General features: G+C 45.4%; 1 protein-coding gene across 1 annotated transcript in view; it reads right to left on the reverse strand.

The window, feature by feature from the left end:
* Positions 1 to 17,705, reverse strand: part of GRK7 (G protein-coupled receptor kinase 7) — a 32,386-nt gene extending 14,681 nt beyond the window's left edge. Inside the window, exons 1-2 of the mRNA XM_029940134.1 lie at positions 17,094 to 17,705; positions 15,344 to 15,781 (exon numbers count right to left, since the gene is read on the reverse strand). Of these exons, the coding sequence (XP_029795994.1) occupies positions 15,344 to 15,781; positions 17,094 to 17,705 (1,050 nt within the window). The remainder of the gene's footprint in view (positions 1 to 15,343; positions 15,782 to 17,093) is intronic.
* Positions 17,706 to 17,927: the final 222 nt, after the last annotated feature.

The raw sequence follows: 17,927 nt of genomic DNA on the forward strand, positions 1-17,927 counted from the left end.
TTTGGAAATCCTCAATGAATCCCCTATGTTTCTTATCTTTTGCTTGTATTTTCCATCTCTCTTTCCTTCCTCTTCCTTCCTTCCTTCTTTTCATTTCCTAAAGAAAGGAATCTACTTTCTTTCCTTTCTTTCTTTCCAGGAGAGTCCCTCTATTTTTTCCTCCAAATCGTTTTCTTTTTTTTTTTTTAAGTATTTTATTATGGGAAATTTTAAACATATACAAAAAAGATATGAGAATAATAAATCCAGTCTATGCTACACTCAGCTTTGACAATTATCAATAAATGGTCAGTCTTGTTTCATCTATGTCTCTGACCCACTCCTACTTCCCCAGTCTATCCTATCATTTGTACTTCACTATGAATCTCTAAAAGATAAGGCCACTTAAAAAACAAAGCCAAAGCACTACAATACCATTATCTCATTTTAAAAATAACAATAATTCTTTAACATTATCAAATATCTGGACATGATTACACTTCTCCACTTGTCCTATAAACCTGTACTCTAAATAGTTTGTTATACAGTTAAGCTTAATACAGTGTAATTGCTTGGTATGTCTCTTAAATTTTTGTGAATATATAAGTACCTCATCTGTCTGCCTCCCAGCCCTCTGAAAGTTCTTGTTAGAAAAAGTGGCTAAGCTATAGAGCATCTCCAGGTGAGATTTTGCTGATGGCAACCCTGTGGTATCATTTAACACGTTCCTTTATTCTTAGTGTTTCCTATAAATTAATAGCTAGATCTAGAGGCTTAATCCTTCTGAAATTTCATTTCTGCAAATGTTTTTTATTAAGATACAATTAATATAGAATAATGTACATAGATGTTTAGTTAGACAAATTTTGATAATTGAATACACCCATATAAATACCACCCAAACAAGATATAGAACATGTTTATCCACCCAGAAAGTTCTCTTGTGTCTCTTTCTAGTCCATTCTCCTCCCTCCTTTGCAGGCAACCACTTTCTGATTTCTGTTACCACAGATTAGTTTTGCCTGTTCTTGGATTTCATGACATGGAACTGTATGGTAGATACTCTTTTGTGCCAGATTTCCTTTTTTTTTTTGACATAATGTTTTTAAGATTTATGCATGTTGTTCTGCAAACTAATTCATGAATTTTTCTATTTCCAAATGTCCTTTTCTTCTCTGAATGTTCTTTGTTTCTAGCATTTGTTCTTGGTTCATGGATATGATTCTTATCTCCTCTTAAATCTCATAAGATATTAATTATAAATAAAAAAGTTCTCTCCTATTCATTGCATTGCTCCTGCATTCTATAAGCTTCTTTCTTCTCTTGGTTTTTGCATAATCTTTCATTTGGGAGGGTTCTGCAAATAATAAATGATCTTTGACTGCTCATGTTTAAAACTGACAAGCAGTTTGTTAAGTGAGGGCTTCACCATAGGGTGATCCTGCCATGTCAGCGGGGACCCCACCTGTGAAAATCCATAGACCTTTTGCGTTAGCCTGCTCAGCTTCCCCGGAGAGAGGCTCCAGTATCCCACCCGAGGGAGGTCAGCCTGCTTGCGCTCATTCTGGGAGCTAAGGTGGGAGGGGCGGAGGGTCTCCCTGCACAAAATATTTCACTCTCTACAACTCTCAGCTGGGCTCTCTGTTCCTGGGTCCAGCTTCTCTCTGGCTCATTCCCTTCTGCTGGGGTCGGAGAGGCATGAAGAAAGACTACAAACAACATCCAAGTGCAGTTCAGATGGTGGTGATTGGTAAGTTCTACTTAGCAACACTGGTGGTAAGCTTGCTCTGTGTGTGGCCCCTTTCCAATACGCAGATTTCAGAGGTGAGTGACTTTAAGGATTAAAATAGCTAATCAGGACACCAGATAAACATCAGCTGCTCAGTAGAAGGAAGGTATAGGGTGCAAGTGGAGAACATGCCTTGTCCTAAAAGAAAGGATGTAAGACACAGGCTGGGAGAAAAATTGGAAATAATAATGTATGATACTTATTATGTGCTTATTACATGCTATTTTCTCAAGTGCTTTACGTGAATTTCTCATTTCATCTTTATGATAAACCTATGAGATAGACACTATTTTATCTCCCATTTTACAGATTAGGAAACAGAACCACAGAGGGTTTAAATCCTACCCAAAGCCATCCACCCAGGATTCACACACAAGTCTGCACTTTGAACACTATATTACACTGCCTGTATGGAAGTAGGTGAGGTGGCTTTTTCTTACCCTTCCAAGTTCCCTTCAGCTTTCTCTCCTCCCCTTACAGTCCTCTCGTTCCCTCTCCTCGTCTATCAAGGATCAAGACCTCATCTGGGTCCATTCTTTTTTTTCTTTTTAAAATTTTTTAATGTTTTATTTTATTTTTGAGAGAGAGAGAGAGAGAGAGACAGTGTGAGCAGGGGAGGGTCCGAGAGAGAGGGAGACACAGAATCCAAAGACAGGCTCCGGGCTCTGAGTTAGCTGTCAGCACAGAGCCTGACAGGGGGCTCAAACCCACGAACTGTGAGATCATGACCTGAGCCGAAGCTGGATGCTTAACTGACTGAGCCACCCACGCGCCCCGGTCCATTCTTGCTTACGTTGCTTCCCTTCCTCTTTTCCCAACAAGTTCTTCATCCTTTGCCTGTATCTCTGCTCATCAGGCTGGCTGGGCTGCTCCACGCCATGAAGGTTGCTAGGAGTGGAGACCAGCCCCCGAGTCATGCTTCAGGGCCATCTTGCTCCCTCCCCAGGGAAATAAATGAAGACCTGGCCCACCATCCTAAAGCACTACAGCCTCTTGGTGTAATGGAGGGAGCACAAGACAGCATGCAGGACAGCTTCAGATTCATTCCAAATAATTTTGAGGACTAAATTTACCTCTTGGCCCTAAAGACAGAAAATGTCAGTGATGGAATTTTGAAGGGCACCACCTCCTTGAGGAGTGGAGGTATTTCACAGAGAAGAATGGAATTAGAGGCACACGCCAGACTCTAAGCACCCAAATTCCTTCGCAGCCTCCAGCTGAAAAAATTAATTGCCTGCCCTTTATGCCATTTGTCTTCTGCATGTGAACTGCCTCCTCAGAGTGGGGTGGGAGGAGAGAACTAGCCAACCAGCATGGGGCAGGGTCCAACCACGCTGACCTCTCACAGCTTAGTTTAACTCCTGCAGTGACAAAGGGCCCCCACGCATCAGTCTCTGTGTCATCAAAACAGTCGCTTTTAGTCCATGTGTCCAGAACTGCCATTGCCAGGGCTATAGGGATCACCCAAGTGTCAGCAGCAACAAAACCCTTCGTGGAGGTTTAGCGTATGGTTTTTGTTTTGTTTCCTTCTTTTTTTCTTTTGGTTTTACAGTGCCTTTTAGTGGACCCACATAGTCAACACCTGGTCAGGCAAAACAAGGTATGCCCAGCATGACAGGGCATCAAGTATCACAGCCCACAGGGTTTAGGAAGCCAGTAATGATGCCTCTTTCTATACCCTCCCCCCCCCCCCCGCAGGGGGCAGCAAGAAGTCTTCACGTGTGTACTGCTTAGGCCCATCCGAACCACCTGACACCTACCGGTGTTGAAACTGGAGGGAGGTGCACATGCGAGGGCGGGATCGGGATCAGAGCCAGCCTGTCAGGACCTGTGCAGACACCCCTTACATTATTCTTGGATGCTGGCTTCCACTGGCCCTGCAGCTGTTGTCACTCTCACCCTTGGGCACATGGGAGCTGAGTGGCAGGACCAGGCTGGGCAGTCCCAATGTGACTCTGGACAGCAGTGGACTGTGACCCTGGCAGTGCTGAGAACAGGGAGGGGCCTTTCGAAGGGACTGAAAGGGACCGGTCACAACATACTGATTTTATATATCCATGAAAAAGTGGGTGTGTGAATGTATGTCTGTGTGTGTGCCGGTCGTTCAAGGTCAAGGCTGCCAGTAAACCTCCAGCTCCCACTGAATCTGAAAAGTTGGCAAGCTTAAATTCCATCATTAGAAGAAATGCCAGCGTCATGCCCCTGGTGTGACCAGGCCAGGCTGGAGTTGATGACCAGGTCGGGGGAAACATGGAGAAAAGGAAGCTCTCTGCCTTTGTTGGTGGTGGCCCAGCAAACTGACCAGCGGAGCAAGAAACTGCCCAGGATGCTTCCCCCCCAACCCCCCAGCTCATCACAAACCAGATCCACTCGACAGAACAATCCAAACAGAAGAGGGAATCAGAATGTACATCTTTTGTTTGCCGTGGCAGGAGAACTGTTGAGCAGAGGAAAAAAACAAGCTGAGCTTAGCGCTATCAGCTGTTTCCTGGGGCTCGCTCCTTCCTTCCTCCGAGGGGGGCCTGGCCGCTTTGTTCTCGTTCCCAGCTGCTCCTCTGCGCCTTTAAGCAGTGGCCTTTGCAGACCTCGGAGGAATGCGGCCTGAGACCCCAGGAGATTAAGCTCTGAGCTCCGCCTGCATGCTCAGCCCCAGGCCGCAGCCTCCAGAGTGCCTGCTCTTGCCCCTTGTCTGCTTTCTGCCAGCCACTTCCTAGGTGGGCAGCAGAAGCCTCACCAGAAGTGGCTTCCTGCTCTTTGTGACACCCCTAGGAGGACACCATTTCAGAGACCCCCTGCAGGGGATCCAAAAGAGAGGTTTCTGTAATAATGCTTTCCACAGCTGTACAGCCTGGTGTCATTCTGCTGTGGTTCGGATTCCAGCTCTCTCACTTACTAGCTGGTCACCCCCTGCCTCACAGTTCTTACTTCATAGGACTGTGATGAGTATTAAAGTGCTAAGGCCTACTGAGTACCTCCCACAAGCTTGGCACAGAGCAGGTCCCCAACAGGTGTTAGACACTACGGTTACCAAGCCCGGGTTCTGGTTGTCTCAGGCAGGGTGGCTATACAGGAAGAAAGGTTCCAAAACCCCCGAGACTACATCTGATTGAAATGCAGGGCCTGGCATAAGGGCAGAGATCGGCAGTTTTGATTCTTCCACCGGACTGTGTTTTTTGGTGGTTTCATGTTCCCCGGCAGATGTCTCCAGCAGAGGGCTGAGGCATGTTTTCCATGGTGTCTCTAAGATGCTCAGAATGAAACCCCAAGTGAAGTACCATGTGGCAGTGAGGAAGCAAGGAAATTGTGTGTGCCTGCTGGGCCCAGTCTAGAGGGGAGCAGCACGCCCCTGCCCCACCGCACCCACTGCAGCCCCACGGTCCTGCTGGCTCCCTGCACCTCGCAGAGAACAAAGCACAGGTGCACAGGTCACCTGAGAAGCCCCAGTGCCAACAGGTGAGGCAGAAACAATGCAACAGAAGGAACTGTGACTGAGGGGTCTGGTACTTAGACACTGGTAGGATAATCTGAGCAATCATTTCTTGACTACCTACTAAAGGCTGACCCTTTGCTAGGCTTTTATCTACCTTGTTTCTTAATCTTCTCATCAAGCCTAAGAGGCAGACAGTATTAATCACGCTCATCGAAGAGACATGACTTGCCTGGAGTCAAGTGTAGGGCTTTGGCCAGCCTGAGTGGCATGTCTGTGCCAATTAGAAGAAGGCACCCTGCTTAGCTTGGGTTGGCCCTCAGTCCTCAGCATCCCTATGGCCAAGTGCCCATGTGAGGGGACAGTCTATGCACCGCAGCCACGGTAAGTGGCAGAACCAGGACTGACACACACACTCCTTCCATCTGGTTGACACTGTGGATCAGATTTCATCAGCTGTGCTTGATGTGAATGGATGCCCTGGGCTTCCAACATGTGTCCGTATCAACTCCGATGATGCAATTTTTTGGTTCCCTGCACGATAGTCCTCTCCTTCTGCCCCTGCAGACCTCCTGGCTCTCTCTCCTCACTTCCACAACTCACTGGACAATGTGTCTCCAGGGCCCTCCAGTTCCCAGGCCCTCCTATTTACTGCCATCCCAACTCTCTCTTCCTGAGTGTCCTCCCAACGCTGCTTTGTCATTTTCCTGCCTGAAAGCTTTCGCTGGCTCCCCAGGCTCTGAGTTCTAATGCCCTTGTCTGACTTTTCCAGCCCTGAAGGGCCTGACATCTGCTACACTCTCCAGTTGTACTCTCTGCACCCTTCCCACCCTGTAACTCCACACTCTAGGCAGCCCGGGCCTCTTGTTCTAGGCTTTTAGCTCGACAGGATTTCTTAACTGTGACAGCACCGACATTGTGGGTCAGATTGTTCTTTGTAGTGGGGGCTATGCTGTGCACTGTAAGATGTTTAGCAGCATCCTTGGCTTCTACCCATTAGATGCCAGTAGCACTTCCCCCATCATGAAAACCAAAATGCCTATAAGGATTGCCAAAAGTCCCCTGGGGGCCAGAATCCCCCTCGGTTGAGGACTCCTTTGCCTGGCCTATAACCCTTTCTTCCTCACCTGCCTAGCTTGCTTGCCTTGTAAGTCTCAACTTGGTTGTCATTACCTCCTGGAAGCCCCTCCGACACCACGACCCAATATCAGGCATCTTACTTGGACAACTTTATTCACACGTATCTCACTGCCCTTTTACTTGTTGGTCTCTTCCCTGTCCTGGGGCTTTATGAAGGCAACCATTCGTGTGCCTGGTTCCCTGAACTCAGGGCCTAGGTCTGTACCTATGATACAACCTGACTGATAAATCAATCACCTCTGACACCCTGCTTTCCCTTATGCCTTTTCCAAATCATCCCTGAGGCCCAAATTACCATAATCCACTTGAATTCCCTCTGGTCAGTTCTTACTTCAGACTAATTTTTTCTTTTTTCTTCTCCTTTTTTTTTAAATGTTTTTTTTTTTTGAGAGAGAGAGTTGAGTAGGGGAGGGGCATGGAGAGGGGAGGGGTGAGAGAGGGGGAAAGAGAGAATCCAAGCAGGCTCCCACCTGGGGCTCGAACTCACAAACCATGAAATCATGACCTGAGCCAAAGTTGGATGCTTACCACCCAGGTGTCCCCAGACTAATTTTTTCAAAACAGAAATCTAAGCATTTTATTCCCTTGATTAAATTCTTTCAAAGACTTTCTGATAATTTTTTTTAATGGGCTTCACACCCACCTTGGAGCCCAATGTGGGGCTTGAACCCAGGACGCTGATATCAAGACCTGAGCTGAGATCAAGAGTTACACGCTCAACTGCTCACCTGACTGAGCCACCCAGGCACCTCCTTTCTGATACCCTTAGGCAAAAACCTAGAGTCCGTAATACAGCCTGTAATGCCCAGTTTGATGTGGCCCTTGCCACCTCCTCACCTTCACTTGAACCATGTTTCCTCTTGCTTCATCATTTTCCTTTCCTAGCTTCTTTTTATTTCCTCAAAAGCAACAGGTACCTTGCACTGGCGATCCCTGCTGCACTGCAGACTGTGGTACTCTGCCCAGATCCTCTCTTCAGGTGTGGCCTTCACTCCTCCTAGGATCAAGGCCAGCCTCCAATGCAGCTGAACAGTGCCCTGTGCCCAGCAGGGGCCCTGTGCTGGGGTTCAAAACTGTACAGAGGCTGTCTTGACACATTTTTGAATATATATCTTGTAAATTAAGTCCAATAAGACAATGGAGCACGTGCCTGGGGCCTGGAGCCTGGCTCACACACAGTCCTGTCTCCAGACACATTTCTGCCTCCAGCCATGGGCTTCTGGCTGTCTCCTCCAATGTCTCTGCTTAGCAACTGTCGTGACTCTCTGCTCCTGTGGAGGCCTGGTCTCAGGTGCAGGGTTGGGCTCAGGGTTGAGGTCAGGCACAGCCTTCCTCAGGCTCAGCTGTTAGTGGGGGCCTGGAGGCCTAGGAAGGGTTTCCCTCACTCTTATCTCTCCAAGCCTGATGGAATGTGACATTGAATAAAAAACCACCATGACCTGTTGAAATATTGATCATGGAAGACAGGAGAAAGCTTTTTGCTGATATTTGAATGAGGGTCCCCCATTAGCAATTCACAAGAAACTTGGAAACTTATGCCAGCCCTTGCTGGGAGCAATGACTGCTGATGGCTCACAGCTCCACCTCACCCTGGAAACTGCCCTCCTCCCTAGGCAACTGCCCAGCCCCAAGCTGCCTCCTGCTAGCAGCAGGCCAAGGCTGACTGGCCATTTAAGGGATACCTGAAAGGTATGGCCTGTGAAGGAAGGGCCATCCCAAATCAAGAGCTTGTTGAAGGACTGACTGAGGTCTTAGTTCCTTCTACTTCATTGTGGGTCAGCTTCTTCTTCTGCCAAATCCTGCCTTCTTCATGCATATATATCTCCCGAGAATGCACCCTAATAAGTCTTCCATATGAAAATAGGTCTGCAAGTCTGTTTCCGGGAAACCCAGCCTAAGACACTTCTCCTAGGACTTTGCTGTGTGAATACCTATCTGATCCTCTGATATCAAGTTACGTTGTATTTCCCTTTATAGTTAACACTCTGCTCCTCACGTGTTAAGTCAAATGCTCCTTGGAGATCCCCATGTACCACACGTTCACAGCATTTATCAAAATTGAAATTTTACATTCTTGTGAGTGATCATTAAGTTCCCCACTAGACTAAGTTGCATGAGGACAGGAAATCATGTCCATTGTTTGCTCATTGTTCTATCCCTCAGGTTTAGCACAATCCTGGTATGTGGGAAATGTTCAGTACCTATATGTTGAATGAAGGAGTGAGGGAATGAATGACTGTCATTTGAATGAAAGGATGTTGAAAATAATTTTTTTAAGACTATAATAAATATTTCGGAATGCCCTTAATAGTGCTAAATACTTTGAAAATGGATTTGAAGTTTTGGTAGTAATCAAAAATTACCAGGAACTAAATTTAGTTAATGACAGTGGTTATAATTTTGGTAGAGACCAATGTGTAACCAAGAAATCACCAGAATTCTTCTCCTTTAAGGCTCTTATACTGTTTCTCAGAAGTAAATTCTCAAAGAGAAAAAATTTTGGAGCAGGGTCATAATAATTGTAAAGTATGTAGGTGTTAATTTTTTTAATGTTTATTTTTGAGAGAGCACCAAAAGGTGAGGGGCACAGAGAGAGGGGAACAGAGGACCCAAACTGGACTCTGTGCTGACAGCAGTGAGCTGGATGTGGGGCTCAAACTCTCAGACCATGAGATCATAACCTGAGCTGAAGTTGGATGCTCCACTGACTGAGCCACCCAGGTGCCCCTGTATGTATTAATTTTGATGAAACACATTTTGAGATCTTTTAAAAAATCATTTATTCAGGGGCACCGGGGTGGCTGAGTAGGTTTAAGCATCTGACTTCTGCTCAGGTCATGATCTCACAATTCATGGGTTTGAGCCCTGCATCAGGGTTTGGTGACTGCTTTGGATTCTATGTTTCTGCCTCTCCCCTGTTCATGCTTGCTCTCTATCTCAAAAGTAAAGAAGCATAAAAAATTTTTTTAAATTACTTATTCAGTGTTTCTCTAGCATTTATTTGGGACAAAAGAGACTTCAAAATAAACATAACGACGAACCTCTGTCACACATGATACCTCTGAAATGAGGAGTTAGTCAGAAATTTCAGAGCAGAACAAGGTAATCAAATGTGTCACAAGCTTTTGGGTCACTGTTCTAATTTTATTCCCATTCTCAACAAAAGAGCAAGTCTTCAAGACTCATGTTCCATAAAATCTGAAGGCCACTGTTCTCCACATAGAATTCAGAATCTGAGGGCACAAAAACAGACACTCATGTCAATAGAACAGAACAGAGAATCCAGAAATGGACCCAGACATGTATGGCCAACTAATCTCTGACAAAGCAGGAAAGAATACCCAATGGAATAAAGACAGTCTCTTCAGCAAGTGGTGCTGGGAAAACTAGACAGTGACATGCAGAAAAATGAACCCAGACCACTTTCTTACACCATAAACAAAAATAAACTCATAATGGGTGAAAGAACTAAATGTAAGACAGAAAGTCATCAAAATCCTCAAGGAGAAAGCAGACAAAAACCTCTTTGACCCTGGCCACAGTGACTTCTTACTCAACACGTGTCTCTAGAGACAAGGGAATCAAAAGCAAAAATGAATTATTGAGATCTCACCAAAATATAAAGCTTCTGCACAATGAAGGAAACAATCAGCAAAACTAAAAGGCAACCAACAGAATGGGAGAAGATATTTGCAAATGACATATCAGATAAAGGGTTAATATCCAAAATCTATAAAGAACTTATCAAACTCAACACTCAAAAAAAAAAAAAAAAAAAAGATCTAGTGAAGAAATGGGCAAAAGACATGAATAGACACTTCTCCAAAGAAGACATCCAGATGGCCAACCAACACATGAAAAAATGCTCAACATCACTCATCATCAGGGAAACACAAATCAAAACCACAATGAGATACTACCTCACACCTCTCAGAATGGCTAACATTAGCCACTCAGGCAACAACAGATGTTGGCAAAAATGCTGAGAAATAGGATCTCTTTTGCACTGCTGGTGGGAATGCAAACTGGTGCAGCCACTCTAGAAAACAGTATGGAGGTTCCTCAAAAAATTAAAAATAGAACTACCCTCTGACCCAGCAATTGCACTGCTAGGTATTTATCCAAGGGATACAAGTGTGCTGCTTCAAAAGGGCACATGCACCCCAGTATTTATAGCAGCACTATCAACAATAGCCAAAGTATGGAAAGAGCCCAAATGTCCACTGATGGATGAATGGATATAGAAGATGTGACACACACACACACACACACACACACACACACACACACACACACAAAATGGAGTATTATTTGGCAACCAAAAAGAATGAAATCTTGCCATTTGCAACTATGTGGATTGAACTAGAGTATTATGCTAAGCGAAATTAGCAAAAGAAAGACAAATATCATATGCCTTCACTCATATGAGAACTTTAAGATACAAAACAGATGAACATAAGGGAAGGAAAGCAAAAATAATATAAAAACAGGGAGAAGGACAAAACATAAGACACTCTTAAAAATGGAGAACAGACAGTTACTGGAGGGGTTGTGGGAGGGGAGATAGGCTAAATGGGTAAGGGACATTAAGGAATCTACTCCTGAAATCATTGTTGCACTATATGCTAATTAACTTGGATATAAATTTTAAAAATAAAATAAAATAATTGACACACACAAAAAAGAATTCGGAATCTGAGAATCTCAGCATGAGCCCCACTGCCCAATTTTCCTATTATATTTTCCTGGAGTCCCTAAAAAAGTGCTATGAATTAGTTTTATTGTATGCATGTAGATGTCAGCTGAGAATAGGCAGGAGTGCTTAGCACATTTATTAAACGTGAACACAGACAGTGGCTGGGACCATGTTTAATTGTATCATGCCTATGTGTAGGATGCTGGCTGAGACATTAGTCACATCATTCCCTGTGTAGGTGGGGGTGCTCCTTTTTGAAGTCTTAACTCTGTCAGAGGTTCAAGTAGACTTCTGGTTGGTATCCGCATCAGCCCAGGCTGAGGAACATATGCTAATATCATCAGATGTATTTATTCAGAGGTTTACCAAGAGAAGGCTTTTATAGTATTAAAAACCATAGGCTCTATATCCTGCCCTCTATATGAATTTAACAGAGTAGAAACAAAACTGTAAGTGCTCTTGGGGGTGCCTGAGTGGCTCAGTCAGTTAGGCATTTAATTATTGATTTTGGCTCAGATTTTGATCTCACTTGTTGTGAGTTAGGCTCTGTGTTAAGTGTGGAGCCTGATTAAGATTGTCTCTCTCCCTCTTCCTCTGCCCCCTCCCCCACTCACATGTGTATATATATGCATGTGCAGGCTGTCGCTCTCTGTCTCAAAACCAAAATAAAATACTCTAAGTGCCCTTGAATCTGATATACCTGGATTCACATCACATATAAGCAATGTGACTTTGAGTAGGTAACTTAACCGCTCTGAGTCTTAATTTCTCCATCTGTAAAATGAAGCTAATAATATTCCTTGTAAAGGATCCCATCATCCCTTGATTAAGGGGTCAGAAATCTTTCAAACCTCTCAAACCATGGAGGTAACAGCAGTTGTTAGGAGCATCTACTGCTTTTGCCTAGCTGACATCCATTTCTCATTCTGATTTTCCTCTGGAGAACACATTCTTGTGTTTAGATGCCTTCTTCCCAGCTCTCAGGAACAGCAGTGATCTCATCCTGGCCAGTAGAATTGGTTGCGGTTTGGCATGTGACCTGAGTTGTCCATTGAGAGTCTTCACTGGGAAATGTGAAGGAATTTTTCTTAAAGAAGTGTTTTCTTTCCATGGGGTTGCTTGGTTGTATGTATGGATATGTATGGAGATGCTGGTGGCCTCTATGTGGGGATCACCTGAGTGAGGGTGAGGCTAATGTGGAGGACAGAAGAGTGGGGCAACAGAGGGAGAGATTCTCAGGGACACTGCTCAGGCACTTGGATCAGGCCTACAAAAACTATTATATAACCAGGTTATAAAAACTATTAATTTCTTAAGTAACTTCATTTTGTCCCATAAGAACCCTGACTGATAGTCCAGTAAATCATAGTAACTATTCCATACATTAATTTTTTTTGAATTTACAAGTCTTTTCCTCCAAATAATTCAGAGACTATCTCACAGACTCATAAAGCTTGGGAAATTAAGGAGGCCCTGAGGCCTGCCTAAAATGGCAGACCGTCAGTCAGTGACACAGCTGGGACAGGGACCCAGGTCTTCTGCCTCCCAAGCCAGCACTCTTAACCATTCTGGCCTTTCCCAGTGCGTCTTCCTCGGCCTTCCTCACACCTGAGCAGAGCCACCTATTCTTCCCGGGGGCGTCTCCCTGTCATCACATTCTAGGCGTGGTTCATCTCATCCCCTCCACTGAGGACAACCACATTTTAAGAGAAGTCCGTCCAGACGTGGATCTTGATGGAACCTACATGAGAGGCCACGGGGTCCTGAACTCTGGGCTTATGACTATTCAGAGCCCAGAGCCTTTCCTCAACCCTCATTACCTCATGTGTGGATCCTTCCAGTTGCTCTTTGTGGGTACCCAAACCCAGTCTCTTTTTAATTCATCTTACATATGTCCAAAGCATCTTCCTAAAGAGTCACTCTGGTCATGCCACTTTCTTCTTGAAACACCTTCAATGGCTCCCTATTACCTAGACAGTCATGCCCAAAGCGCTTTACCTAGTGTCTCCCAATAGCCTGAAAGGTTCTGTGCCCTTCCAAGGATGCCTAGCTCCTACCGAGGGAAGAGTTACCCACTTGGAAGAATCAAGTCCAGAGTTTCAAATTCTATTACAGCCTCAAGATCTATTTTGATAGATGGTACACTTTCTGAGCCCTGTTGGAAAGGAAAATATTGCCCTTCTAACAATGTCCAGCACCTTGCTATATTCTTTATTCATTTTGATGCTATCATAAAAAAAAACTTTCTCCCAGTTACCTTCCTTTATGAGTTCATAGTTCTGTAGATCAGAAGTCTGGGCCAGAATGGCAAGTTTCTTTGAATATGATCTTACAAGGCCAAAGTCAAGATATCTGCTGGGCTCTCTTCCTATCTGGAGCTCAGGATTCTCTTCCAAATTCAGATGTTTATGGAGCATGGAAAAGACCAAAATCCCAGAGATGCTGATCTGATCAACCTGCAGCTGTGGAACTAACGCCAGCACTACTAATCTCCACACTACTTGTTACATAAGGAAAATAGAGCCCTGTCTTATTTAATCCACTGCTATTTGGCTTTTCTATGATATGCTGCTGAAATCAACCCTTAACTGATACAGCTCCCATGACTATGCCACTCCTACCTCTCAACCTATTTCTTTTTTTTTTTTAACTTTTTTAATGTTTTATTTATTTTTGATACAGAGAGAGACAGAGCATGAGAGGGGCAGAGAGAGAAGGAGACACAGAACCAGAAACAGGCTCCAGGCTCTGAGCTAGCTGTCAGCACAGCGCCTGACGTGGGGCTCAAACCCACGAACGTGAGATCTGACCTGAGCCGAAGTCGGAGGCTTAACCAACTGAGCCACCCAGGCGCCCCTCAACCTATTTCTTTAACCTCTTCAAGGCTCCTCTTCCACATTCCCTACACGTTCATGTTCCTCAGCTTCCATCCTGTCCTCTCCTCTCATGGTTTCCCAATTACTCAGGGGTGCCTAATGCCTCCCAAGTCATGATGACTCCAAATCTCACTAGCCCAGACCTTTCTCCACAGTCCCAGACCTATAGGTAAATGCCCAGGGAACACCTGCACCTGCCTTTGCATAAACACAATCACCACTAAACTTGCCAGCTTTCTCACAGTTTTACTCCTCCATCCAGTCATTGGAATTAGAGACCCTCCCTGTTTCTCACCTTCATACCCAGCTGGTCCTGATGTCCCAGCAGGTCTCTTTCCAATGGTGCCTACATATTCCCACTTCTTCAATCCTGTCTTCAATCCCTCCTGACTAGGTCCTCTGCCTCACACCTATAATCCAAGTTGGTCTTTCAAAAATGTGAATCCCCTCATGTCATTCCCTTTCTTAAAACCCTTCAATGGCTCTTTGGCCTCCAACAAGAAAGAATTCCAATGACTTTGCATAATCTGAGCCCTACACATCTTGTCTTATGTTACAGCCTTATAAAATCACCTGCACTTTCCCAAACTTGCCATGATTTTTCTCACTTCCTTGCCTGATTGTCTTCATTGCCTTATAAGCTGGAAACTGTGCAAAAACAGTTTCAAGTGAATATTTAAGAACCTGACTCGGGCCTCTGTCTCTCACCTTTGTGTACAGAAACTCAGAGGTAAAGACCTATCAGAATCCATAGATTTTGTATTGTTTACTTAACATAATTGCTAATTAATCAAATAATCAGTACCCTTTAAATCAAAGAATTCTCTCCAGGCCACTTTGAAACAAACTGATCAAAATAAACATCAGGTGCCTTTGTTCTCTGCTACACATTTTCATTCAGAATTTCACCTTTATCCAAAGTAAAACATCCCCCATTCACTATCAATGGGAAAGGAGATATTTACCTTAATGTACTAAGTGTTAGGGGCTTCTTCTTTTTCTTATCCTATTAAAATGTACCTCCTGGGTTTCTGGAATTTTAGGACCCAGCCCCTAAAATTTTCCAGAGGAGAAAACCAAAGGTTTATCAACTCAGGAATGTGGCACGAGGGAGGTGGTTATTGGTGGAACACACTAGATGCCGATTCTGGATTCAGTCCTTTCCACCTTACCACAAAAACACAGACCATTTCCAGCTCACAAAGAAGGCTCCCTGTGCCTGCCAGGAAAGGAGAGCAAAGTGACCCCCACAGAACCAGTAAAGCTAATCCTCTTACCTCACTCCACTTAAGGCAAGATGACAACATAAGGGTTTTAAGGAGAAGGAAATTAGAAGAATTATGTCCAAGGCTCCGTTTGCCCTGGGAATAGCTCAGCCCTCTCTCCTTCTCTCTGACTCTGTGCCCCACTCTTGGGACCAGTGGAGAGCCACTCACCCTCTGTGTGATGGGCTTGCCCTCCTGGATCTCCACGGCCAGCCCCAGGTCGGACAGCCTGCAGTTGCCCAGGTCGTCCAGAAGCACGTTCTCCGGCTTCATGTCCCGGTAGACGATGCCGAGGGAGTGGAGGTGCAGCACCCCACAGGTCATCTGGGCCGAGTAGAAGACCACCCTGCTCATGTCCAGGCCCCGCGTGCCCACATTGTAGATGTGGTACTTGAGGTCTCCCCCATTCATCAGGCTCATGACCAGGCAGAGATGGGACTTGCTCTCAAAGGCGTAGGCCAGAGAGACGATGAAAGGGCTGTTGACCTTTTCCAAGATTTCCTTTTCTAAAAGAGCCATTTTCTCACCATTTTTCTTCTTCAGCCGCTTCTTGTCCAGTTTCTTACAGGCATACATCTTACCAGTGTTTCTCACCTGGACAGCACATACCTTAAAGGGAGAAAGAAAGGAAGAGGATGAAAAAGAAGTAGGAAGCACGAGTGAGAGAAGAAAGCAAGGTGGATACAGGGGCTGGGAGGGCAGAAATCAGGTGAGGTGAGAAGATGGCAGGCTTCTAAGAGAAGCTACAAGCAACAGGGGGTCTTCAAGAGAGAACTAGGACCACAGTGAGGTACCTCTGCACCCTCCCACCATTAGGGGGGCCATAGTGAAAAATAAAGGGAAAATACCAAGTGTTAGCAAGGATGTGGAAAAACTGGAACCTTCATTCATTGCTGGTGGGAACATAAAATGTGGAAGATTTTGGTGGTTCCCCAAAAAGTTAAACATAGAATTGCCACATGACTCAGCAATTCCACTCCTGGGCATATGCACAAGAGAAATGAAAACAGGTATTCAAATACATGTACATGAACGTTCATAGCAGCACTGTTCAGAGTAGCCAAAAAGCGGAAACAACCCAAGTGCCCGACAACAGATGAATGGGTACGTGAAATGTAGTATACCCGCAAAATAGAATACTCACCCATAAAAAAGAATAAAGTACTGATAAATCTGCAACACGAATGAACCTCCAAACACTATGCTTGGTGAAAGAAGCCAGATACTAAAGGTCACGTATTGTGTGATTCCATTTAGACAAAACATCAGAGGAGGCAAATCCATGGAGACAGAGACCAGACCAGTGGTTGCCAGGGATTGTGAGGAAGGGACAGGGGAGTGACTGTTAATGGGTACAGGGGTGATGAAAATGCCTTGGAACTAAATAGAGGTGATGGTTATGAATGTATTCAAAGTCACTGAAAGGGTTAGTGGTTAATTTTATGTTATGTGAATTCTGCCTCAAAAACTGTTTTTCTATCTAAAAAGAGAAAGAACTGATCATGGCAGTGGTATAAAATTGATTCTCAATTTTACTTCAAGGTGAAAGTTTTCTCAGATATCTTAAGTTTTCTCAAATTAGGGCCATTAGCACAAGGAAGGGAAACGGAGAGCTCCCATGGGCGTGTGTTGCTATCATTCTCCAAAGTGTCGGGGGCACTTCAGTGTGCTTCTGGTGTAGATCCCATCATAAAGATTTTTGGCCAACTCCACACTATGTTTGTCTTTCCTATGCCGCTCTCATTTTATTTCATGTGGTGGGCAGAAAAAAGATGTGCAGGTGAGCTGGGAACTCTCCACAGGCGGCACTGAAATCAGTTCTAAGTAAGTCCTTCTGAGCTGTTTTTATTTTTAAAGGCAAAACCAAATCCTTTTATGCTGTGTACTTCACCTTCTATTCTGGCCATCCTGAGACACTTACCTCCCCAAAACCACCTTTCCCCAGAACTCGGAATTCATCAAAGTACTTGTCCGACACTGGTTGCATCTCAAAGACTTTCCACTGCAGAAACTTGCCATAGAAGGGGCTGGCCAGGAAATCCCGGAAGGGCTGGTCCTGCAAGAAGGCCATGACCTCAGCCTTGGCCTGTGCTACCAGGGCTATCTGATCTTCCTCGGTGGTGGCTGCTTGACACTTGGTGGCCAGAGCTGGGCTGAGGAAGGGATGTGGATGCCCTGGAGCAGAAGCAGCAACACAAGTGGCCACTAGCCCCTGGAGCATGCTGCCCTTGACAGGACCCTCCTCAGCCAGCTCCCAGCTCTGTACCTCCTCAAGGAAGGCCACGGCCTCTTGGTATGGGGGCACTGTGGCTAGGAAGTCCCGGAAGAGGCGGCGGCCGATGGGCTGCTGCTCGCACAGGCTGTTGAAGTCCTGAGGCAAGGACTGGCGGAGCTGGGTGCAGCTCTGTGGCCCAGGCAGCATCAGGCTCCTCCGCCGCTTCTGCAGCTCCCTGCTGTCTCCATCCTGGGTCTTCCGGGCCTGCAGGTAGGCCGTGTTGGCAATCAGGTTGTCCAGGCCCCCCATGTCGACCATGGCTGGGCACAAGGTATGCTCCCAGGAAAAGAAAAGGAAGGATGGACAGCTGTGGTGGGGACTCAGTAGGTCTGGGGGCCAGCTGGCTGGTTTCCCTTGCAAGGTTCAGTAGCTTCCAGAGGATTTACAGTGATTCTAGTCTGTGGGTAGCACCGGCAGAGGGGACAGAAAGAGGTTTCACTTGTAAGAAGCTTTGCTGGCTATGTATAGCCGGCCAGAGAA

Source organism: Suricata suricatta, chromosome 5, assembly GCF_006229205.1.
Source record: "Suricata suricatta isolate VVHF042 chromosome 5, meerkat_22Aug2017_6uvM2_HiC, whole genome shotgun sequence".
In the NCBI taxonomy this organism is placed as follows: domain Eukaryota; kingdom Metazoa; phylum Chordata; class Mammalia; order Carnivora; family Herpestidae; genus Suricata; species Suricata suricatta.